The 21431-nt window shown below is 37.5% G+C and overlaps 2 protein-coding genes across 4 annotated transcripts in view; one reads left to right on the plus strand and one right to left on the minus strand.

The window, feature by feature from the left end:
• ARHGAP6 (Rho GTPase activating protein 6) overlaps positions 1–21431 on the plus strand; it is a 239808-nt gene that overhangs the window by 141440 nt on the left and 76937 nt on the right. The gene's annotated exons all lie outside the window — the stretch shown is intronic.
• AMELX (amelogenin X-linked) lies at positions 13603–20803 on the minus strand. Its single transcript, XM_060769951.2, has 6 exons — positions 20750–20803; positions 18125–18195; positions 17139–17177; positions 16411–16455; positions 14590–15024; positions 13603–13790 (listed from the first exon to the last, which is right to left on the minus strand). The coding sequence occupies exons 2-6, from the start codon at positions 18185–18187 to the stop codon at positions 13785–13787; spliced, it is 588 nt and encodes a 195-aa protein (XP_060625934.1). The 5' UTR covers positions 18188–18195; positions 20750–20803; the 3' UTR covers positions 13603–13784.

A 21431-nucleotide genomic window follows, 5' to 3' on the forward strand; every position in this document is an offset into this window, starting at 1 on the left:
CCCTTATAAGTGCCATCTAGAAGACCCTGGAGTGTTTAAGTAGGATTTGCATTGTGAACCCCTTTCCCAAGGGATACTCAGTGGTTTGTGACTGTAATAGTGCACAAAGCAAGCTCAGTCTCCATTGGGTTGTATTCTCTAATTTTTTATTTGCCTTCTTGACTATTTTAATTTGGGGAAGACTCAGAGAAAGAGAGAACACACTTCATATCTGGAGTTACCCGGGCTTACTGACTCCTTATTTCTCAGTTATTAATTTTTTTCACAAGGACAGTGAACCCTATGTTCACAGTCACATATAAGAGATCATGAATGCTTTCTTGGTGCCAACTTACAGATTGAGAAGACTTTTTTACTCCTTTCTTGTGAATGCAATACAAAACTTTTTTTGCAGTCACTGACCAGCACGAAGCGGGGCACAAGTGGGAAGAGAAAATACAGCTCCTCAGTGAATCAGTTATTAAAAACCAGATTAGAAAACAGAGTATGATGGTCTTCCTTCCTGACCATCATGTCAGTAAAGTGAAAAGCTTTTGTTTTAAGTAGTTTTACTTCTATAAAAAGTGTAGTTACATTTTAAAAACAATATGGATTTACTTACATTTTTGTGCTTTTTGTCTACATTTTTTTTTATTTATGGAAGCATTTCTGAACCTGGTTTTGGACAAAATAGGATGTGAAAACAATAGTGTTACTAGTCGTAGTAGTAATAATGTGTTATGATGCCATCCAACCTGGTTCTTCTGATCACTGGGAAGGACCAACAGTGTTTTATAAGAATACTGTCATGTATAGTCCATGGAAAATTTCAGTGGATAGATTTGAAGTGGCACTTTTCTCCCTGAATGTACTTAAAGCATTTTTGAGTGCTTTATATTCAAGTTCAGTAAAGAAAACAAGGACCTTAGAGAAAATACATGGAAGCCCACACTGATCAGGGATCATTGGAATGTGAGAATGCTGAACACACATTTTGAAGAGAGGTGGCTGATTAAGATTTCTTCTGTTATTCACCCTCATTCCTCTCCAACTCCCTTTTTGGTAAAACTGCACTAAGAATGACCAGAAAGAAGTTATAAACATATTTTCTTCAGCAGATCTGGGCCTTACTAGTGCTTGGGGGAAGGATTTGGGGGATTTCATTTATCCGATTGTGTGCTGTTTTGGCAGAAGGGTGAGGCAAACATGCTTTTTGATATAATATTATATCTATGTTAGATTCCATTTTGTTCTTGTTTATCTATAGCAATCCTCAGTTTAGTGGACCCTTGGTAATTGCTAGGGGTTGGTTCCAGGATACCTAAATCCAAGGATGCTCAAGTTCTATTATATACAATAGACATAATGAATGGGTTACATTTAAATAAATATCAAAATCAAAATTTTCTTTTTCGAAACTTTTTAAAAATACTTTCAAGCTGTAGGTGGACACAGAATCTATGCATATGAAGGTCGAACTGTACTAGTAAGGTTAAGATTCTTTTCATTTGTGACATATCTTCATATTGCTGTGCCTGTTACAATTAAAATTTTATTGAAAGGTTGGGTTTACACTATGTTTTCTCTGAAAGCTATTTGTTACTATGATCGGGGTGAGAAAAAGGACAAATATATCTTGAAGAACACAGAAATTCTAAACAGCTGGAGGTTGTCTTAACAAAGCAAGCATGAAAATGGTACTGTGGTGCAATTGTCCAGTACGTTTTGTTAGCCATTTCTGTGTGGGAAACATGACGTGCTTCTGATCAGATAGTGGGAATGTTTTCTTCTACATCCCTGAGTCACTTCTGAGGAATGTTAAGATTAATGTACCAGATGAATTGTGTCACTGCTGCAATAATGGAAATCATTCTGCTTTTGAACTTGCTACACATTTCAAGTACAAAGTCAGGTAGTTAAAAGTTACATTTTTTTTATTTCATCAGAAATTGGTTGCTGGGGAGTTTGATGGTGGTTTGCTCAGGCTGATACAGGACTGTTTTACATAACTAGAATGCAGTTTGATACAATGCATTTGTTTATTTCTTGGGGGTGGGTCCTCACATTTAAATGGTTAATTTAAGAACAGCTATCCTGGTCTCATGGCAGACACATTTCCAGCTTAGTAGAGAAAAAATTGAATAGGATCCAGTTCTGAGGATCAGTTCATTTAGCCTAAAATAGTTGAACTATGAGAGGTTAACTTCCAAAATAAATATGCCTAACAGTATAGCCTTAAAAAGTAGTATGCATAAATTCTCTAAACTGTTACAGTGAATTGCTGAGAACAGTATCCATATAAGTCACATGTTTGCAGACAATCCAAAGAAGAAATCATAACTACTACTACTACTACTACTTATTTATAACTCGCCCTGTCTCCCTGAGTGGACTCCGGGCGGTTTCCAGGAAAATAACAGTGGTAAGCCTTCAATGCTGAAAACAACAAAAAACAAAATCAAACAGTGGGTAAACTAACCCTATAAAATATAAAAATAACAAATGTAAATAAACATAACATAATACCACACACACATTTACAACCTAATGAGCTCTTAAAGATAAGGAGCTGTGAAACATTGGGGGCCTTCTAGACACACACTAAAATCCATCATGAAGCTGGCTTCAGGTCAGGATGCATGCTGCAAGACGCATCCAGCCAGAAACAGTGTATTTAAAAACCTGCTGGAAATTATAGATCAAACCATAAAATCTGCTGAAGCAGATCTCTGTATACACAATGCAGAGCAGGAATCCAAGACCACAGTGGGGGACACTTGGGAGGACAGGGTTAAAGTATTTGAAGAAAGAAACCAGATACATGGCTCAAATAGAAGGTAACCCAACACGTCCCCCCAGAGAAGAAATGGCATCATTCTCATGGGAACCCTTATTTTTTCTCTCTCTCTCTCTCTCTCTCTCTCTCTCTTTTTTCTTTTGCCTTGAATTGCTCTGGCACTGATTCTCATCAGATAATCTGCTTCTTTTCATGACATCTTGCCTGAGGAGGTGAGATCTTTCTGGACACCATCCCAGCTTCCAGCCAGGTACTGGAGTGCCTATGTAGGTACTCTGCAGCAAAGTGTTTTACTTTAATCCATGTCCTGATCCAGTTTAAATGACTGTGTAGAAACAGCCTCAGAGATATTTGTGTAGTGAGAACTACCCTTGTTTTAACTGTAGCTTTTAAAAAATCTAATTTGATTGCCATGATTACTATGAGAAAAATTGCCTACCATTGAAAACTATCTCAATGAGAATTAAACAGTCTATGCAAAAATCATATTTTTTGTAGAGAATTTGATCAATTTTCCATGAGCAGAAAATCCATATTACAAGTGAAAAATCCAATATCCTTATTCTACCTGCAATGCATTTTGGTGCTGATATGAAGTTTTGAGCACACCGACTAGCTTTGACTCAGATTCCAGTACATACAGGCATGTGCATGCATAGGCAGAAATTCTTAAGACAAATTGTATTTGCACCAAGTTTACCAAGAGTCCTCACATTCAAAGGTCGGTGTTTGTGAAACTGAAAGAGATAAGCATTATGTGGGAGTGATCTTTTGTGCACGACTAGCATATCTGTGCTATCTTCTGTTTTTCAGTTCTAACATTATTGGGAAGCTTTTATCTTCTGCAAGCAACAAAGCAGAGAGAGGTGTCTGCATAAAGGGCCTCTTTGTTGCTGAAGAATGAATTGTACAATTTTAAGAACAAATTTTCATAATCTTAACACTAATCAGTCTAATCTCCTCAAATCATGGTTTAACTAAGTATCACGAAAGAGTAGCTCATTTGGAAGAAAACTTAACTACACGGCACCATAAATTATAGATGACAAAGGACTAGTTTACAAATGAAAAAGACTTTTTCTTGCCCCCAAAAATGTACTTGAGCTTTACACAAATATCAGATATTTAAAAGAAAAATCAAAGTGATTCATGAATTGTTGAGCAGTGGACAGATAATGTTCTCTTCAGATTTGGATTAATTTCCTTGAGATATCAGGCATGTAGCCGGGGGGGGGGGGGACTCGGGGGGCTTCATCCCCCCCCCCGAAATTCTCATGGTGGTTCGCGAAAAGGCCTTACTGGTGCATTACGTAAACTGTTCTGTTTATTCATATCATGATCTGATCACCATACTCAATATATCCCATATGCATGGGGGTATTGGGGTAATGATACAAAAGGTTTGCTAGGGTAGACCCTCTTTCACTCAGACTCAGCCCTCCCCCCCCGAAACTCAGCCCCCCCGAGACCCCCCTGAAAAAAATCAGCCTCCCCCCCCCCCCCGAAACGAAATCCTGGCTACGGGCTTGTGAGATATGATAGGTGCTTCAGAATGATTATATTGGCATTTTTTACTTCAGGTTTTTTTAGCCTTCCAACAGTGTGGTTCTGTTTCATTGAGTTCATTAAATAAGATATGGAAAGTAGAAAGCAGGGGCATAGGTCACAAAAAAGTTCTCCTGTGTTATGATAGTATCTCCGACAACTTCAGTGTCAGGGGAAAATGGCTTTAAGGATGCTGGCCTCCCCAATCTTTCTCTGTTTGTCAAGGTAGTGGGAGAATTGTTACAAGCTAGAGTTATGTGGAGGTCAGTGTTATAACCATTCATTAACTGTAGATAAACGTGTGAAATAATTTCTCTGCAATGAAAGAAACACACAACTAAGTAAAGACCTTTGATTTCCACTCAGTATGAAAGAGAAAGTGACTTCTGTTGCTTGTATGAGATCAAGGGGGGGGGGGGGTTGCTAAGAAAAACACCAAAACTTTTGAATAAACCTAATTGTACAAACAGTTCTATGAAGAAAATTCTATAGATGGAAATTTTCTACACAAGGAAGAGTTTTGTATATACAAACCATATGGTACTACCAGTTACAGGCAGACAGTTTATCATGTTCCTCTTCTCTGGTCATAGCTGTTTTGAAGGGAACCCCCCCCCCCCCCCGAACATAACATCTTGCAAATGCTGCATGTCTCAGTTCAAAGCAGCAATTAGAACTAGAATTACCTTGCAAAGTGCTTTAGTGTTTAAGATAAGCAGGAAATAATAGCCAATTTTAATGGAAAATCTAAGTTGCTGAAAAATAGATTGCAGTGTAGCTGAACAGATTTAATTTGGGCAGATAAAAACCATTTGCCAACCATTTTGTAGATGAAGACAGGCTATGGCATGGTCAGAAGTGTGTACCTATTCACAGATGTTGTTGAATTATAGTTCTCAATATTTCTTATCAGTCTAGTGAGAACTGTAGCCTCTGTGTTAAACCATAGTCCCCTTTAACAGGAGTAAGATGTGGTTAAACCATTTTCTTGAATCCTTCCTCCCCATTTCATGGCTGCAAGAGAGTTTTTGATTCTATTTTTGTTTAACTGTATCTTCTTAGATATAACAAGCTATGATAACGTAATGGTGCAATATTTTCCATTCTAAATTCCTTTGAAATTTTCTGTGAATATATATTTAAAAGGCGTGAAATTGAGAGTCAGTGTGGTGAAGTTTGAGCATTAAACTATATTGATTCTGGAAACCAGGATTCAAATCCTTGTTTGGCCATGGAAATCCACTGGGTGACTTGTGGCACATTGTGCTCTCTCTCTCAGCCTCAGAGTTTTTGACGGCAAAGGTAAATCCCCTCTGAACAAATTGTAACAGGAAAATCTGTTAAAGGGCCAACATAAGTCAGAAACAACTTTGGGGCATGCAGCAACATATTACCACTGGATTTGGACACCAAAATATCCCCAACGATGAGCCTAATAAAAGTGTCTGGAAATTGATTCATATTTGTTATACCACTCTTTACAAAATGTAAGGAAAAGGGTCAGAACTTCTTTTCACCCTCCTCAGAGAAATGGGTGCTTCAAAGGCTCATGGTTCACTGTAAATTGTTTGTGTGTGTGTACAGTTATATATTAGTTTATATCTGGAAAAATATAAACTAATTTTAACCTATTTTTGTCTAGTTTTCAACTCCCTTACAAATAGATAAGTCTCTAAATTAATGTAGATTGTTTGCTCTAAGCTACTGTCACTTCAAAGAAAGAAGATTCAAAGAAGTAATTAGCCATAGGAAAAAAAAGTAGCGGCCCAAGCATTTTGAATAGCGGTGATTGATACACCCCTTAAACAGGTATTCATCATTTTTAAAGGAATTTAAAATGTAAAATGTTCTACCATTTTATTCTACATTACTAAGTCACTTTTATTGCTCTGATAGAATCATTTTTATTGCTGATTCCGTGATAGGATAGCATCTTGAAAGGATGCTTACAAATATATGTTTTTGAAAATGCAGTCATGTTAATCTTTTGCAGTATGAAAAGGAGGAAGAGAGTGGGAGGAAAAAGAAAGTGGAATATTTTGAAAAAAATTATATTTTTGCATTTTTCTGTGTTGTTATATTCTTTCCTACTCTCACAACTGTATAAATGCACTTTATGTCAGAGAGCATACAAACAACTCAGTATTGCATCTGAAGAAGTGGGTTTATATCCATCAAAGTTCATTCTAAAATAAAAATCAGTTCATCCTAAAAGTGCTGCTACGTTTTTGTTTTTCTCTCCCTCCCTTGGAAATAGAATGTTTCACAAGACAAAAATCAGGAACATGTACTTTAAATATTTGGTTCTGCTTACTCTGAAGTACATACTTCTCTGCTTCATCCTCATTTCCTATATAATACAACAGTCATTTCTGAAAACTGCTGTTGGACCATTAATCATTAGTTCTACTACCATTGCTTAGTATTTGGGTGACTGAGTAACGAGATCTGTTCATGTAATCACAAAAAAAAAAAAAAAAACTTCCCTGCATTGCAACAGTTTGGATCACATCCACTTCATGTATACAGTGGGGAAAAAAGTATTTAGTCAGATATGAATTGTACAGAGTGATTTTCCGGATGTATTTTCTCATGTTGTCTCTCATAGTTATGTCTACCTATGATGTCAATTACAGGCCTCTCTCATCTTTTTAAGTGGGAGAACATGTACAATTGGTATCTGACTAAATACTCTCCCCCCCCCCCCCCCGTATCTTCCCTAGCCCTAGCATCCATTTATTTCTTGCATCTCAATAGATGCTATAGATCACCATATTTTAGAATTTTGTTTTGAATTTTCATAAAGTATTTTCATACGGTGCTCTTTAATGTATCATATGGGTAAAAACAAGGGTGCAAATAGGCCCTGGAAAGAGTGAAGCATTTTGAATGACCTGTTTTCCTCTTTGTTCAGTATACCATTCTTTAACTGTCATCCCAATAAGTGAGTGACCCTGTAGGGATTTTCTCTGTGTGTGCATATGCCTTTAGGTCGCCTGTTGACATGAGGTGGTCTTCTGAACTTTCTAGTGTTTTCTTAGGCAAGGTATCCTCAGAGATGGTTTTTCTAGTTCCTGTGCTATACTACAGCACTTCGTATTCATTGACTATCTCCTATCAAAATACTAAACTACTAAGCTTCCAAGATGAGACAGAATCTGATGCCTTGAGTGTATTAGGGACCATATCTTCAGGAATCTTCATGGTTATTTCCCATCACCCAAGTGCCCCAAAATGCATTCAACATGAAATGGAACATTTTTTCTGAGGAACTGGCAGACTTCCTTTTCGGCTTTCTTCTCCAAAGTAACCAGCATGATCTCTATATCTAAAAATATTGCCACTGTTATTCCCAACTGAAAACAAAATAAATCTGGCTGTTAAGCCCCAAAATTAGGAAACCCTGAAGGAATAAAGCTGTTTTTTATTTATTTCCAGGAAAATGTAGCATTAATATTATTTTCTGATAATTTCCTGTTCTAGTAACAGGCATGTTCCTGCTAATGGATACATCATGCAATGAAGGGGCATGAGTTGTGTCAGATATCCTACATGTAACCATAATATGTTACCTGGATAGAAAAGTGCTATTTGCAGACAACGTCCTGCATGTGCTTTACTCTTGGTTGGCTTTCTACTACTGTTAGCTACTTCTTGGCTGCAGAAAGATCTGTGAAGTGATGGCATGGCTTCATCTGTTGAATGACAATTAGGCCTGTGATTAGAATATCTTCAACCAATTGTAAATCGATGAAAAAAATTATTCCCACCTTATTTTATCTAATATGACAATATAGTCACACTATTGTTATGAAGTTGGGTTTCCCATGGTGTAATAAGTTGCCTGGGGAGTGGATATCCAGTCTAACACATACCCTTCCTTTTGAGAATATGAACTTAGTGTGTTGGCTTATATTTAGCTGTATTTCAATGATTAGATCAATCTTTGTGTTGTTGTTGTTGTTGTTGTTGTTGTTGTTGTTGTTGTCATAATTGATGAAACTTTTGAATTCCCAAAATTTCTTCAGGTAGCAGCACCTTGAGAAACCACATAGGGAGCTGTAAGCCACTATATGTTTTTAAATCAGTGATGTCAAGGGGCTTCTCTAATTCAACTCTTGTAAGGTTTTTTTTTACTTCCATGCCCTGAATATATACTGTGCCTTTCAATTTGTTTCACAGATTATTGGTGATGGCTCCATTCCACGAGGAGCAGTTCAAATCTTTCCTTTTCGTTTGCCTCCTTTTTTGGCTCAGGGAATTTGCGAGTGACTTTTCTAGCTGCTGTATGGAGAAATCAAGATGTTTAATTATGATGCTGATCACTCTGCTTAGTTCTTCCTAGAAGGACCTACTACATGTGCACCCGTTGCCCTATCACTCTCGAACTCTCAGATCAACTTATCAGCATTGTGTTTTAAGGGGCATGGGACATTTTTTTCCACAATACTTTTTTGGGGACACAAAACTGGAAATGTATTTTCCAGTGTATGTATTTTCACATTTTTTCAACACCTTTTTGTGTAAACCTCGGGTGGAGAGGCAGAGATGAGAAAACCTGCTTAGACCAAAAATGAAACAATTATCCCTGATGTATGGAAGAAAACTGGAGAAAGAAGAGGAAGAGTTTGTATCAATTTATCGGCCTTGAATTGTTTTTTAAGAGAAGGGATACTCAGAGCTGGCTTTGCCAGTTCCATCCTCTGACTAAAAGGGTAGATGATATGAATGTGCTAGTGGAACAAATGGACTTGATTTGTTCAGGACTGATCACTCTTGATGATAGTGCCTTAGAGCCGTAGCAAACTAGGATTTTGCGAGAGCAAACTAAACCAGCACGAGCGATGCTCCGCCTCTTTCTCCGCCTATTTCCCTTTGCTAGGGCAGCGTTGCGAGCATACGCTCGTGCCGCAGCAAACTACAGGAAGCTTGCGCTCGGGCTTGCTCTGAAGCCCCGCCTTTTTCCCCCCCGAGGCTGCTCTCTCTCTTGCTAGCGTGCCTGTTTTCCATTGCAGAGGGCAGGGATGCGAGCGTACGCTCACAGTTGAATTCTGCCAACTGAGAGAGTACACTCGCATCGCTTCCCTAGCAAGGGGAAACAGGCACACTAGCAAGAGAGAGAGCAGCCTCGGGGGGGAAAAAAGGCGGGGCTTCGGAGCGAGCTCCAGCACAAGCTCGCTCTTGCTTCCAGTAGTTTGCTACGGCTCTTATAGATCTTTTCAGTGGCTTGATTTGTCCCAGGAACATGACAGAAAATCAAGAACATTGTGCATTAAAATCCATGAGTTTACAGTGTTTTTGTCAACACTTGCAAATACAGATATTTTAAGGATCAGGTTTTCTTCATTGCTTTTAATTGCCCTAGCATTTTTTTAAAAAAGTTTTGAAAAGTGATTCCAGCCAACTGTTCGTCGTGGGAGTTCTGTGTGCCATATTTGGTTCAATTCCATCATTGGTGGAGTTCAGAATGTTCTTTGATTGTAGGTGAACTATGCATCCCAGTAACTACAACTCGCATATGCCAAGGTCTATTTTCCCCCAAGAGCGCCCCTGGGCAAAATCAACTATACTGCAAATGCTTACTTTGCGTAATGGGTTGAGCCGCCCCTGTTTGTGATGCATCTCTAGCACAAATGAATCAGATGTTACAGGCTGAGTTACATCCATGAGTGAGTGCAACAAGCAATAGAGAATGAGGCCAGTGTGTGCTTTTTATTGGTTTTATTCTTTCAATCTGATTTTTTCCCCAGAGAGACCAAGGCACGGTAATTTCTAAGCAAACAGAATTTATGACATTGCACAAACTTTATTCTTGATTTTGGAGCAGCACCAGTTTTTACTTTAATTTCCTGGCATTGTGGTAGTTAAGACAGCATAGGATAACCTGAATTCTAGTTGTAAGTCTCAAATCTTCTTCATGGAATGGTTTTTAGGAAATACTTGCTTGTCAAAACAGCTGATCTATGTAGCTAGTGGTTCTATTGATATTTTTCAGTAGGTACAACGTTTTAGAACTGAAAAAGTTAATAATAATAATATGATTTCTAAAAAGGCAATAAATTGTGTGTGTGCCCGGAGACTTTAAAAGCTGAATAGTTAGGAAAACTAATGCCAACATGTAAATATGTAGCATATGTATGCTTACTCACAGCGCTAGTGTTACAGTGTTGTAGTGCTCATAAGAACAGTAATTTTACTGCACATAAAGATATAGCTCATTGTCACACATGCACTTTTATGGAATTTGCTGTAGAAGTGAAATAAGCTCAGTACCTATTGTTTAATTAAAAATCACAAACCTCAAATGTTTCTAAGATGAAACATACTTGATATGTTGTATTTTATTTCATGTGCTAACTTCAGAATGTTTATAAATGCTTTCTGAAGGGATTTAGTTTTTATTCCCATATTCTATTTTGGTCCTTAGAACAAAGCACTATTTCTCCAAATTGGCTCAAAACACAATTTTGCTCCAACTAAAGGATGAAAAATCAACAAATATATTGACAGGGAAAACGTTTTTTTTTTTTTTGATGTAATATAAGGGGAGTATACTCTCCTGGCTCCAAAACATATCTACAGTATTTCTTTCTTTTGGCTTCAATATTAATCCAATCTACGTTAGTGACAAGTGTAGTAATTGTTTCCATTCCATCAGGGCACTATTCAGTGATTTTTCAGCAATAGCTCACGACCTACTCATTTTCTGGAGTACATTTTCAAGTGACATGCAAACTTGCAACACAAACAACTGGAGAAAACAAGAAAATTGAATATTTTAAGAGGGCTTTTTGTAGTGTTTCTATTCATCAAGACACCTGTCAGCCAAGATCCAATATTTTATATTGTGTTGAATGGTTGTGTTCAGATATAATGGGATTTTGGAGTTTATTGCTGTGGGAAAAGCTACATGTTCTGAATGAGTTCTGCCATAGTCGTCACAACCTTTGGCTAACAAACACAGGAAGCAATACACTGCAAAAGCTTCTTATAGGTCACAAGAAGAGAAGCAAGTAAAGGGTGAACCTTCAGGACTTGCTGAAACTTCTTCTTGTAACAAGAAACAGTTGCACAGTGGGCTCCTCCAAATCCATGGATTCAACCAACCATGTCTTGAAAATATTCATTAACAAAAATTCCAAAAAAGAAACCTTGTTTTTGCCACATGTTGTGCACTATGTTGATGTGTAAGCATGGCCTTACCATCATTTCACATATCCTCAGCCTCTCTCCTGCACTCACTAGAGTTGTTTGCTATTTTATACAAGGCATACAATTTTACTATGCCATTGTTTATACTGGGATTGGACATTAACAGATTTTGCCACCTACAGGGGAACCAAACTTCAGTGGATACCAAGAGCCCACTGTATGTAACTGCATCCAAATGCAGTCAGTCAAGGATTTGTCTACACTGCCAAAAAGGTGTTTAACCCTGCATTTTCTCAGTTTGCAGTGGCCCTGGATGTTCTTTTAATAACCTGTTGCTAAAGCAGCAAATGACCCCATGAGTTTTTTTAAAAAAAATACTATACTTTTTCTACATATTCTCATAGTTTGGCAGGTACTGGAATGGTTTGCAAACAGAGTCTGATTTTTGAGCTGTTGCCTTGCTCAAATGCCATTGGGTGCATCTACACTGTAGAATTAATGCAATTTGACATCACTTTGACTGCCATGGCTTAATGCTATGGAATCTTTGGACTTGTAGTTTGGTGAAGCACCAGCAATCTTTGGCAAATAAGATACACACATTTCTAATTTTTTAGAAGAGGTATTTCAACTGATTCTGATCCACTACCCCTGTATAAACAGAGGCAGAGGAGGGACAGAAAGAAAGAAAGCCTTTGAAAGCTCAAGAAATAAATCTGTTAGCATACACATTCCTGTTCCTGCCACTTTCAATTGAGTCATCTACAGTTGTGAAATGCATCCCATGAGCAGCTGTATATAGGGATTTATAAATAGAAATACAACCAGTTATGTGTAACTCAGCAAAATCCCAACAGCAGTGAGATGAAAACAATGAAAACTAGTTCCTTCTCCAATTTTTTAAGGAAAGAAAGGGAAGTGACAGAAGACTAAAAAAGATCCGGGGTTCTTGAGAGTGTTGCTGTCATAATGTCTCTAAATGCCAAAAGCTTGAGTCTACTTCCAAACCCCCTTTTGCCAATCCCTCACCTCTTTCATCCCTCAAGTTCCAAAAAGCAACTTTAGGAATGGCACGAGGTGACCAGTAAATGGGGCCAGTCCTTTCCCAGTCCCAGTAGAGTTTAGAATCTGCAGTGGGAAACAAATACTCACTTCTTACCAGTTGAAATGGCTCCTGAGACTTTCTGCAGCCTTTTTCTCCATTGGCAAACAGAAGATTTCTGGCTCAAAATCAACAGCTACTTCCTGATTAATCATGTTTTCTGTCCCATTCCCTTCCTGTTCTCAGCTCTAATGTGGAGGGAATTCTTATCATATGATAAAAGATTTCCCCCCCCTCATAATATATGTCAAGTACTTACATCTTTAAAAGTAATACTTAATGTATTTCTAGTTATATAGCCCGAAGGTGATTTTATACACCATATTTGTAATACTTTTGTGTGCAAAACAAAGTTTGCATATTTTGAACCATCAGAAAGCTGGAATGTGGACAATTTTGGATTTTGAAATATTTCAGATGTCAGGATTCTGTTTTTAAGGGATGTTCCACCTGTATTGTGTAAATCAATGAATTTGTTGTTGATTTTTAATGGCCACCCTTTGGCAAGTGTTGATGTGCTGTCATTTTAAAATGTTTCCTTTAGATAGATTTTTCTCATAGCAGTTACACTCTAACATGTTTTGACATTTGATGCTATATTTTTGTAATTATATAACGAGGAAAACAGGCTTCAAGAGGGCAAACTTGAAGGCACCAGGAGGGTGAGGAGAAATGGTGAGGAGGAAATCTGCCTGTATGTACTTTGTTAAATCCGCATCAGCGCTTATGAGATGCAGCACATCATGAAGTGTCAATAAGAAAAAAAATTAAAGAAAACTTCTGCCAGACGTCCCATACCTTTTGCGGTTCCCTTCAATTTGCATTATCCAAACCTTTCTGAATACCATGAGACCATTTTCCGAAATTAATGTCTCTGGGTGAGGACTCCCCTTAATACCAGTTTCTTAATGCCAGTTTCTTATTCCAGGTTAAGCACCTGTCTGGAGGGCCCCACCTTGCTCCCAAGCCAATGTTGTTGTAGGACTGAATTTGTTAAATACACTTCAAAAAGTAAAAACACACTAAGTATTGATCAAAACATGTTTTATTATTTGCTACTTCACATTAGTTTGCCCTCTAGTTACAACAGTTACTAAAAATGTGGGTTAATGGAACCATATATCACTGATTGCAGTAAAAGTATGGGTTCTTGAAAGCAAGTGACAAGGCCTACATTATTCTTTGCATTATTCTGGTTTCTTGGGTCTTTTAGTCCTGGAAGAGAAGGGGGGAAAGCCAACATTACAAGCTGATTCTTACAGAATACCTGCTTATTTCAATGAAGTGAAATAAAAATCACTGATTCACCAATGCATTTGCAATAGGATAAAGTTAAAGGTGAAGACCCAGTTATATGCGGCCACGACCGACACATTAAGGTTGTCTACTGGGCTATGCTGTTTACATATTTATACATAAACAAAGTCTTGGAAACTTGATGTGGTCTTGTGCAATTTCAAATATTCATGTAGTTATGATGTGAAAAGCATTGATTTGTTTTTAAAATTTGAAATAAGATGTGATGTAGTCCTTGCTGTTAGGAAAAATGACTGGTCTGTTATGGCAAATAGTTTGGCTTTTCACCTGAAGTGGATAATCCTCTGAATTTAATTTGAAAGAACTAGCTCGTAGGCTGTACTATGGATGAATTCATTAACATAATAGTTATGTGACAAATTTCTGTGGCTGAAAGCATATGCTATCCTTGGAAGATCCTGCCACAATAAAGTAGTTTGTTTAGGCCACAGCACTTCTATGTTTTAGCATCATGCTATTATAGTCATTCTTCTGGTAACTTATTCATAAATATGGGAAATATTATTGTAGTTGCACTTCTAATCACTTCACATATGTGGGATAACATAGGACACTAAATTTTCCAAAGCTACTAGGTAAGAAGAGAGGAGAGTACCATTAAAAAATAGCGTTTGGGACATAATAAGCTTTTAACATATCTACATAGGGTACTGTTTTCATTATATTATGGACATGGCAATGTTACAGAAATTCTTACCACTTCTTCTTGCTTGGTCTTGTCAGCTGGTGGCCATGTTTCAAGAGGTGTATCTGATATCAGTGGGGGTAATGGTTGAACTGGGTAAATTGGTGGATTTGGATTTGCTGGTTGCTGAGGGTGCATTGGGTGGATTGGGTTCCCATGTTGCTGGGGGTGAATTGGGTGTTCTCCTGCATGTGGTGAGAATGGATGCTGAATTGGTCCTCCATGAGCTGGTTGAAACTGGGGCATCAATGTATTTGGACCAGCCATTGGCCCAAATGAGTTGTGCCCAGGCTGCTGCATGTGTGGGTTCAGCACTGGATGCTGTGGCTGCATTTGATGGAAAGTTGGGTGCATTGAAGGATTGTTTTGAAAGGCAGTTTGGTGCATCGTTGGTCCTGAAGCATGGTGCATCCATCCTCCCATTGGTTCAAAGCTATAACGTGGATACTTGTAAGAGGAAATGAAATTTGGTTATTACAGTTATATAATATTGATTACCAGACAAGACAAAACAAACCATGAAAAATGTAAATGTGAAAGCTAGTTTGGAACTTCACTCCTTTGTTGGTAGAGTGTAACTCCTGTCTTTAAAAGCCTAGGCTTTCTATCGGTTCTGTCTTTGCTCTGGAATCAAATTAAAACATTGCGTTTTGTTAAAGCCTTTGGATTCTAATGTATTTTTTTTCAAAAGTACACATGCATGGTTTTAACGTCTTTCACCAATTTAACTTTTTTAACTTGATAAATCATTTAATACTTTTAAAATCTGATTTATCTGGCTATTGAAATTTAAATTCTGAATTGTTTCAAATTGCTCAAATAGGTATTACCTGTATGCAACTCTTTTTTCATGTCAGGAGTGACTTAAGAAACTGCAAGTCACTTCTGGTGTGATAGAATTGGCCGTCTGCAAGGACATTGCCCACAGCATGCCTGGATTTTTGATTTTTTACCATCCTTGTGGGTGGCTTCTCTCATGTCCCCACATGGGGAGCTGGAGCTGACAGAGGGAGCTCAACCTGCTCTCCCCTGGATTCGAACCACTGACCTGTTGGTCAATAGTCCTGCTGCCACAAGGGTTTAACTCATTGTGCCATTGGGGGCTCCTTTATGCTACTCTGCGATACCATGGTATAGGGAAGGATAGCTATTAATAAAATTAATAGAGAAACACATAAATAATACATGCATATGCCAATTTGTGTACACAAGTATATACACAACAAACTTTTCCCTAAATGAATAGAAATGCAACACAAACATGCAAGTGTTCAAGTATTAACTCAAATCACTTAAAAGAAAGGTGTCTCTTTCTTGTGAATCAGCTTTTTGCTAGTTCACATTATAGTGGGAGCTGGTGTTGTATCCCATGTTACCTGTACAAACCCAATATTCCCATCTTTCTCTCTTTTTTCTGTGTCACCATCTTCTATCATACTAATGAGCACCATGGCTAATGCATTATGAGCAGTGATATTGAGACATACTGTCATGTAACAGTCTAAATGTAAAGTTTTTTTTAAAAGCTCACTTGACAGGTTGGATTTGTTAAATTGTTTGAGCATTGAAACAGACTCAAAACAGTAATCTGTAGTAGCGTGCATGTGATTACTGCAGTTCAGCTTTCTATAGGCTTGTAACCATAACTCATTGGATCAGCAAGATTGTCTTGGAGCAAAGAGTGAATAGTTTTGGTGAACTGAGAAGAATATCCCCCATGGATCTGTTCTTAACCATTAGGAGAGCTAAGTTTATATACTGCACCCCCAAAAATCCCAAACTTAGTGCAGATCAACTGTATTTGAAAATGTGGCTATATCATAGAGGACATACCTGGTGTCCAATTAGGCTCTGGTACCATTTTAAAGGTGTCATCACCTGAAAGATATATAAAAAGCAGTTCTTGTGTTCATGACAGTTCATGACTGTTCAAATAGATTACTTTGTGAGATACGACACACATTGATGAACATGTACTGGTTTTCATAAAGATTATTTGTCAGCATTCTATTCCCTTTCTCTTCATGTCTTCAATAAATAAAACTGATATGACATAAATCACTTTACACATTCAATTCCCAGTGAAACATGCAAAACCAGCTTTCTCGAGCCTATTTCTCCATCTTTATTGAACCTTCATTCTAAGTTCCAATCTGGCTTGAATAGATTTTTCAGGTAACCAATACTATACTGTACTTTTGAAGTTGGAGTTTAGTATTGGTATAATGAGTTGGATACATGCACATTTAATACTGCATATGATTTGAAAGGATATTTGTTTGATAGTATGCTTTTCTACAAAAACTGTAGTATAACATAATGACATGGAGGGGAAAACATTTATTTCTCCACCACATTGTGTCCTTTCTGATTTACAGGATACTTTCCCAACACATTCCATATTTATTGAAAACATCTGATACATAAGCTATGTAATTAACCATGCTACATCAAATTAGCAGTGGATCCAGAATCAGTGATTTAAGAGTAATGATGTGATCTATCATGTATTGATTTAATATGAAAAACAAGAGTATAACAGAGAATTTAGAAATTGGTACCTCATAACTGAAATTGACATAACCAGGATGTTGTGGCAACTGTAGAAAAAAATAGTGACATATTTTAATTAGAAAAATGAACATATTTATGTGTGTTGTGTAAATAAAGATTGATGATGAGGTTTCAGTAGAGACACCTTTTCCCCACAATAATTCTTTCAGGAGTAAATTTCTCTTCCTAGAGGTAGATTTCTCTCACTGTTCTCTGTTGTCTCACCTCTTTTTATAACTATGAATGGTTTGTAAGTCAGATGTTTGTAACTATGGGACTTTCTGTATTTACAGGAGTAAAGTTAGAACTAAGTATTGGGAATTAAACACAAATACAGTATAGTGGACACAACTGTGATGGTGTGACCTTTGTGACTGCTTCATCCACTATTTGGAGCAGATGTTCTTAACTGAGGTCCATGCTGCATAGTATAAACTTAGTGAGGTTTTTATTTGGCTGCATTGTGTTCTGGTTGCAGAGGATAACAGCTTGCAAAAAGGTTGGTAAGGATAGTGAACATGGCAAACTCAGATTTCTAAATGTTTGCTGAAAATGACTATTTGAACAGGCGTTACACATTTTAGGTTATCAGGTATTTAAATTGTGGGAAAGTTGTGAAACATAATTTTGAATAATTCTAAAAATTAATTTAGGATTAATTTAAAGATATGCCCAATTTGAGTGTCATAAATTGGTTCTCTTCTACATTCTGAGAAGTGGCCATGATTTTTACTTGACTAGCAAAGGGTTCATGGAACAGAAAAGGGTAAATACCCTGCTCTAGAGGGTTATTAAGGGTGACACTCACTTTCTCTTCTTATGCTGTGTTATCTTTAAACCAGATCTAGAGGTTTTTAACAATTCTTCAAAGGGAGGATTGTACTCAGAGTAAGACATTTGCTCCTACTGAAGTGTAAACCTTCACTGTCATTAACTGTTCACTGTTCACTAATTGCTTTCATTCAGTTATTTGACATTAGTAACTGGCACTTACCGGCATAGCTAATGTGGTACTTAAAAGGCACACAATCAAAGTCCAGCCCTCCATCTTCCTCATTGCAGGTCCTGTAATATAAAAGAAAAACCTTTTTTCCCTTGATAGGTCAACTCAAAACACACAAACATACATAATTAATATTGGTATATCTCATCTGTTCTGTGTTAAACTAACTTTTCAAATATAAAGAGAGCTGTGTTGTCTCAGTTGAATGTTAATGGGTTTGGATACAATCCAATCTAAGTCCCTTTTAGTTCAATGAAAAAGTCTGGCACACCAGTTCTCACCACTGAGGATCTAGTGAAGATCCACAATTAAATGATGGTCTTGCTCACCTTCGGAGTTGCAAAAGATCATCTCTCTGCAGTGTTTCTTTCTCTCTCTTTTTTTTTGGGGGGGGGGGGGGGTTGACATCATAATTTGAGATTGGATTAGTATAACAATTTGCATGCCTCGTGTTCTAAGTACTACAAAGCTTTTCCCCCTCAATTATGCAATGTTGTGAGAAAATACTGCATTAGTAGACTGAAAGATTTCATCACGGGATACTAATAAACTAACAGTTTAAGTGAAAGTTAAAACTTCTCCTTCATTTGATCCATGTAAATGGGAAAAAGCAAGCACTTCCTCCTCTCTGTTCCAGGCTAAGTGAAAAAAGAGCCAACATTGTTTCCTCTAGTATATTTTCAAAACTAGCAGACAGTTTTAATTTCAAATAGGAAATGTTATGGGTCACTAAAACTGATAGGACTACATTCGAACTGAAAATCAGTGTAACTATGGACAGGATGATAGCAAGTCACTGTATCTGTTAATCCAAAATTCTATTGGGTTTGCACCAGCAAGCTACAAAGAATATAGGAACTGCCCCTTTCTTTCCTTTCCTTTTCCCTGCCCTGTTACTGTTTTTATCTTCTTTTAATGTTTTGCTTCCCATGTAACCAAGGAATGTCATGAATTTCCTGCCATATTAGATAGCTGTGTGAAGGCTGGGGGTACTCTGGGTCCTACAAATTTGGGGCCTCCCCTAAGCTACCTATAACATGCTACAATTAAGGCAAAACTTATGGCCTGCCAGGTGTTTTGGACTTCAGCTCCCAAAATTCCTGGCCATTGGACAAGTTGGCTAGGGCTTGTGGGAGATGAAGACACAAACATCTGGAGGGATACAAAGTTTGACACCTCTGCTTTAAGGTTTCAGAGTTCAATATTAGTACTGTGAAGTCTGTGGAGGTTTCCACTGAGGCCAAGAAGAAGCATTGAAGGTTCATCTTTCCCCTCTCACTATAGATTTCTTTTTCCAATCCTTGGAAGAGATATACCCAGTGACAGATTTAGGACAAATGAGGCCCTGTGCTAGTTGAGTTATGAAGCCCCTTCCTTGGGCCCCGACGAAGGTAGGCCCAGCTGGCCTATACTGTCTGCTTTGTGGCACACTCCCATAGACTATCAGTTCTATCGTTATATCTAGAATCACTCCAAAACAGAACACCATCAAATTTAGAATTGCATCACATAAGCAAAATCCATTGTAAAAATAATGGCAGTAATATGGCCCCCCTTGGCCAACAGGGTCCAGTGTGTAAGCAAACCTAAGCACGATGGTAAATCCAGTGCTGAATATATCTAAAGTACCAAATTACTACATAATAGTATAGTGCTGAGATTGAGGGAAGTCATAATCCCACTCTATTCTGCTTTGGCAGACCTCACCTGGAATACTTTGTCCAGTTCTGGGCACCATAATTCAAGAAGGATATTCACAAACCAAAACGTGTCCAGAGAAGGGCAACCAAAATAGGCAAAGGTTTGGAAACCAAGCCCTGTGAGGAGTGACTTAGGGAGCTGGGTCTGTTTAGCTTAGAGAAAAGAAGGCTGAGATGGGACAGGATAGCCATGTTTAAGTATTTTAAAGGCTGTAACATTGTGGAGAGGACAGGATTGTTTTTTATGCTCTGGAGACTAGGACAGAGAGCAAAGGATGCAATATGTAGGAAAGAAGTTTTCACCTAAATAGTAGTAAGAACTTCCTGAGTGCAAGACCTGTTAGACAGCGGAATACACTGTGTCAGAGTGTAATGGAGTCTCCTTCTCTGGAGGTTTTTGAGCAGAGGCTTGATGGCTATCTGTCAGGGGTGCTTTGCTTGTATTTTTCTGCATAGCAGGGGGTTGGTCTGCATGGCCCTTGTGGTATCTATCCATTTTGTAGCTGTATGAGTATGATTCCGTAATTCTTAAAAAGTTGTGTTTTTTGAAACTAACCAGTTAGCTTATTAATTTGTTGTCAAAAATTAATTAAAAATCATCTGATTGCACTTATTTGAGGATTACTTGATCATGAAGTGGAATAAAAGCAAAATAAAGCTAAAACAAAACAAGGTTAAATTCTAAGAATGGCTGCTGATATTATAGGAGACCTAAAACAATCAGTGAACAGTTCTGCGAGATCTTGAAAGCTGGATATTATTGAAAGCTAAGTTTTTATTTCAAACTTCTTAATATTCTAAATTCTTCTGAAAAGAAAAACATAGAAATACATGTAACCAGTATTGTGTCCCTGTGTAGAGAATTATCAGTAAATTATAAAGATTAAAAAATGCTCATTTACCAATGTACACTTACCTCTTAGAAGGTTTCTGGGATTCTTGTTATCTGTTTTGATTCAGAAGCTTGGGTAGTTTGGGAACTTTTCTCAGCTTTGTCTCATATTTAAACAGTTTCTACATATACAACAGCCAATCAGCATTTATTTTTTTTCAATCAACAAAGCTTTGATGTCATACATTTTCAGACATAAGATCATGCCTAGAAGTGTTATTAGTGTGTGCAGCCTTTCATTATACATGCATTGCTTCAGAAGACATATTATTTTGCATTTCTATATTGCCTGAGAGGTTGGGATTTAGTAATAGACCCAGATTCAATTTATCCTGCTTGAATTCAATAATAACTTGATCCTTTTTTTCAGTGTGCCATGTATTGATTTTAAATTTTATGTATGTTTATTAATGCTAGAGAGAGGGCATCGATGGTTATTAATTAGTGTTGCACCTTTTCTTCAGAACTGTGACTCAAAACATGTTTTTTAAAGTTGCAATTAAAACTATCATAAGAAGTTATATTAAATAAAATTAAGTTGATTTGATATTAAGTGCAATAGTATTTTTGTTTTCCTCATGCAATAGTTTACCCTTGATTTACCAGTTCATTCACTTGCTCATTAAACCACCCAAAGACTCAAATGTTTGTTCAGTCACCCACCAATCCACCCGGCTGGCTCACTCACTCCCACACTTCACCCATT

This window comes from Anolis sagrei, chromosome 3, assembly GCF_037176765.1.
Source record: "Anolis sagrei isolate rAnoSag1 chromosome 3, rAnoSag1.mat, whole genome shotgun sequence".
In the NCBI taxonomy this organism is placed as follows: domain Eukaryota; kingdom Metazoa; phylum Chordata; class Lepidosauria; order Squamata; family Dactyloidae; genus Anolis; species Anolis sagrei.

Coding starts and splice junctions, on each gene's coding strand:
- AMELX (XM_060769951.2), bottom strand. CDS start 18,187: ATGAGGAAGATGGAGGGCTGGACTTTGATTGTGTGCCTTTTAAGTACC. Junction 17,178..18,124: donor GTACCACATTAGCTATGCCG/GTAAGTGCCAGT, acceptor TTTTTTCTACAG/TTGCCACAACATCCTGGTTA. Junction 16,456..17,138: donor ATGTCAATTTCAGTTATGAG/GTACCAATTTCT, acceptor TATATCTTTCAG/GTGATGACACCTTTAAAATG.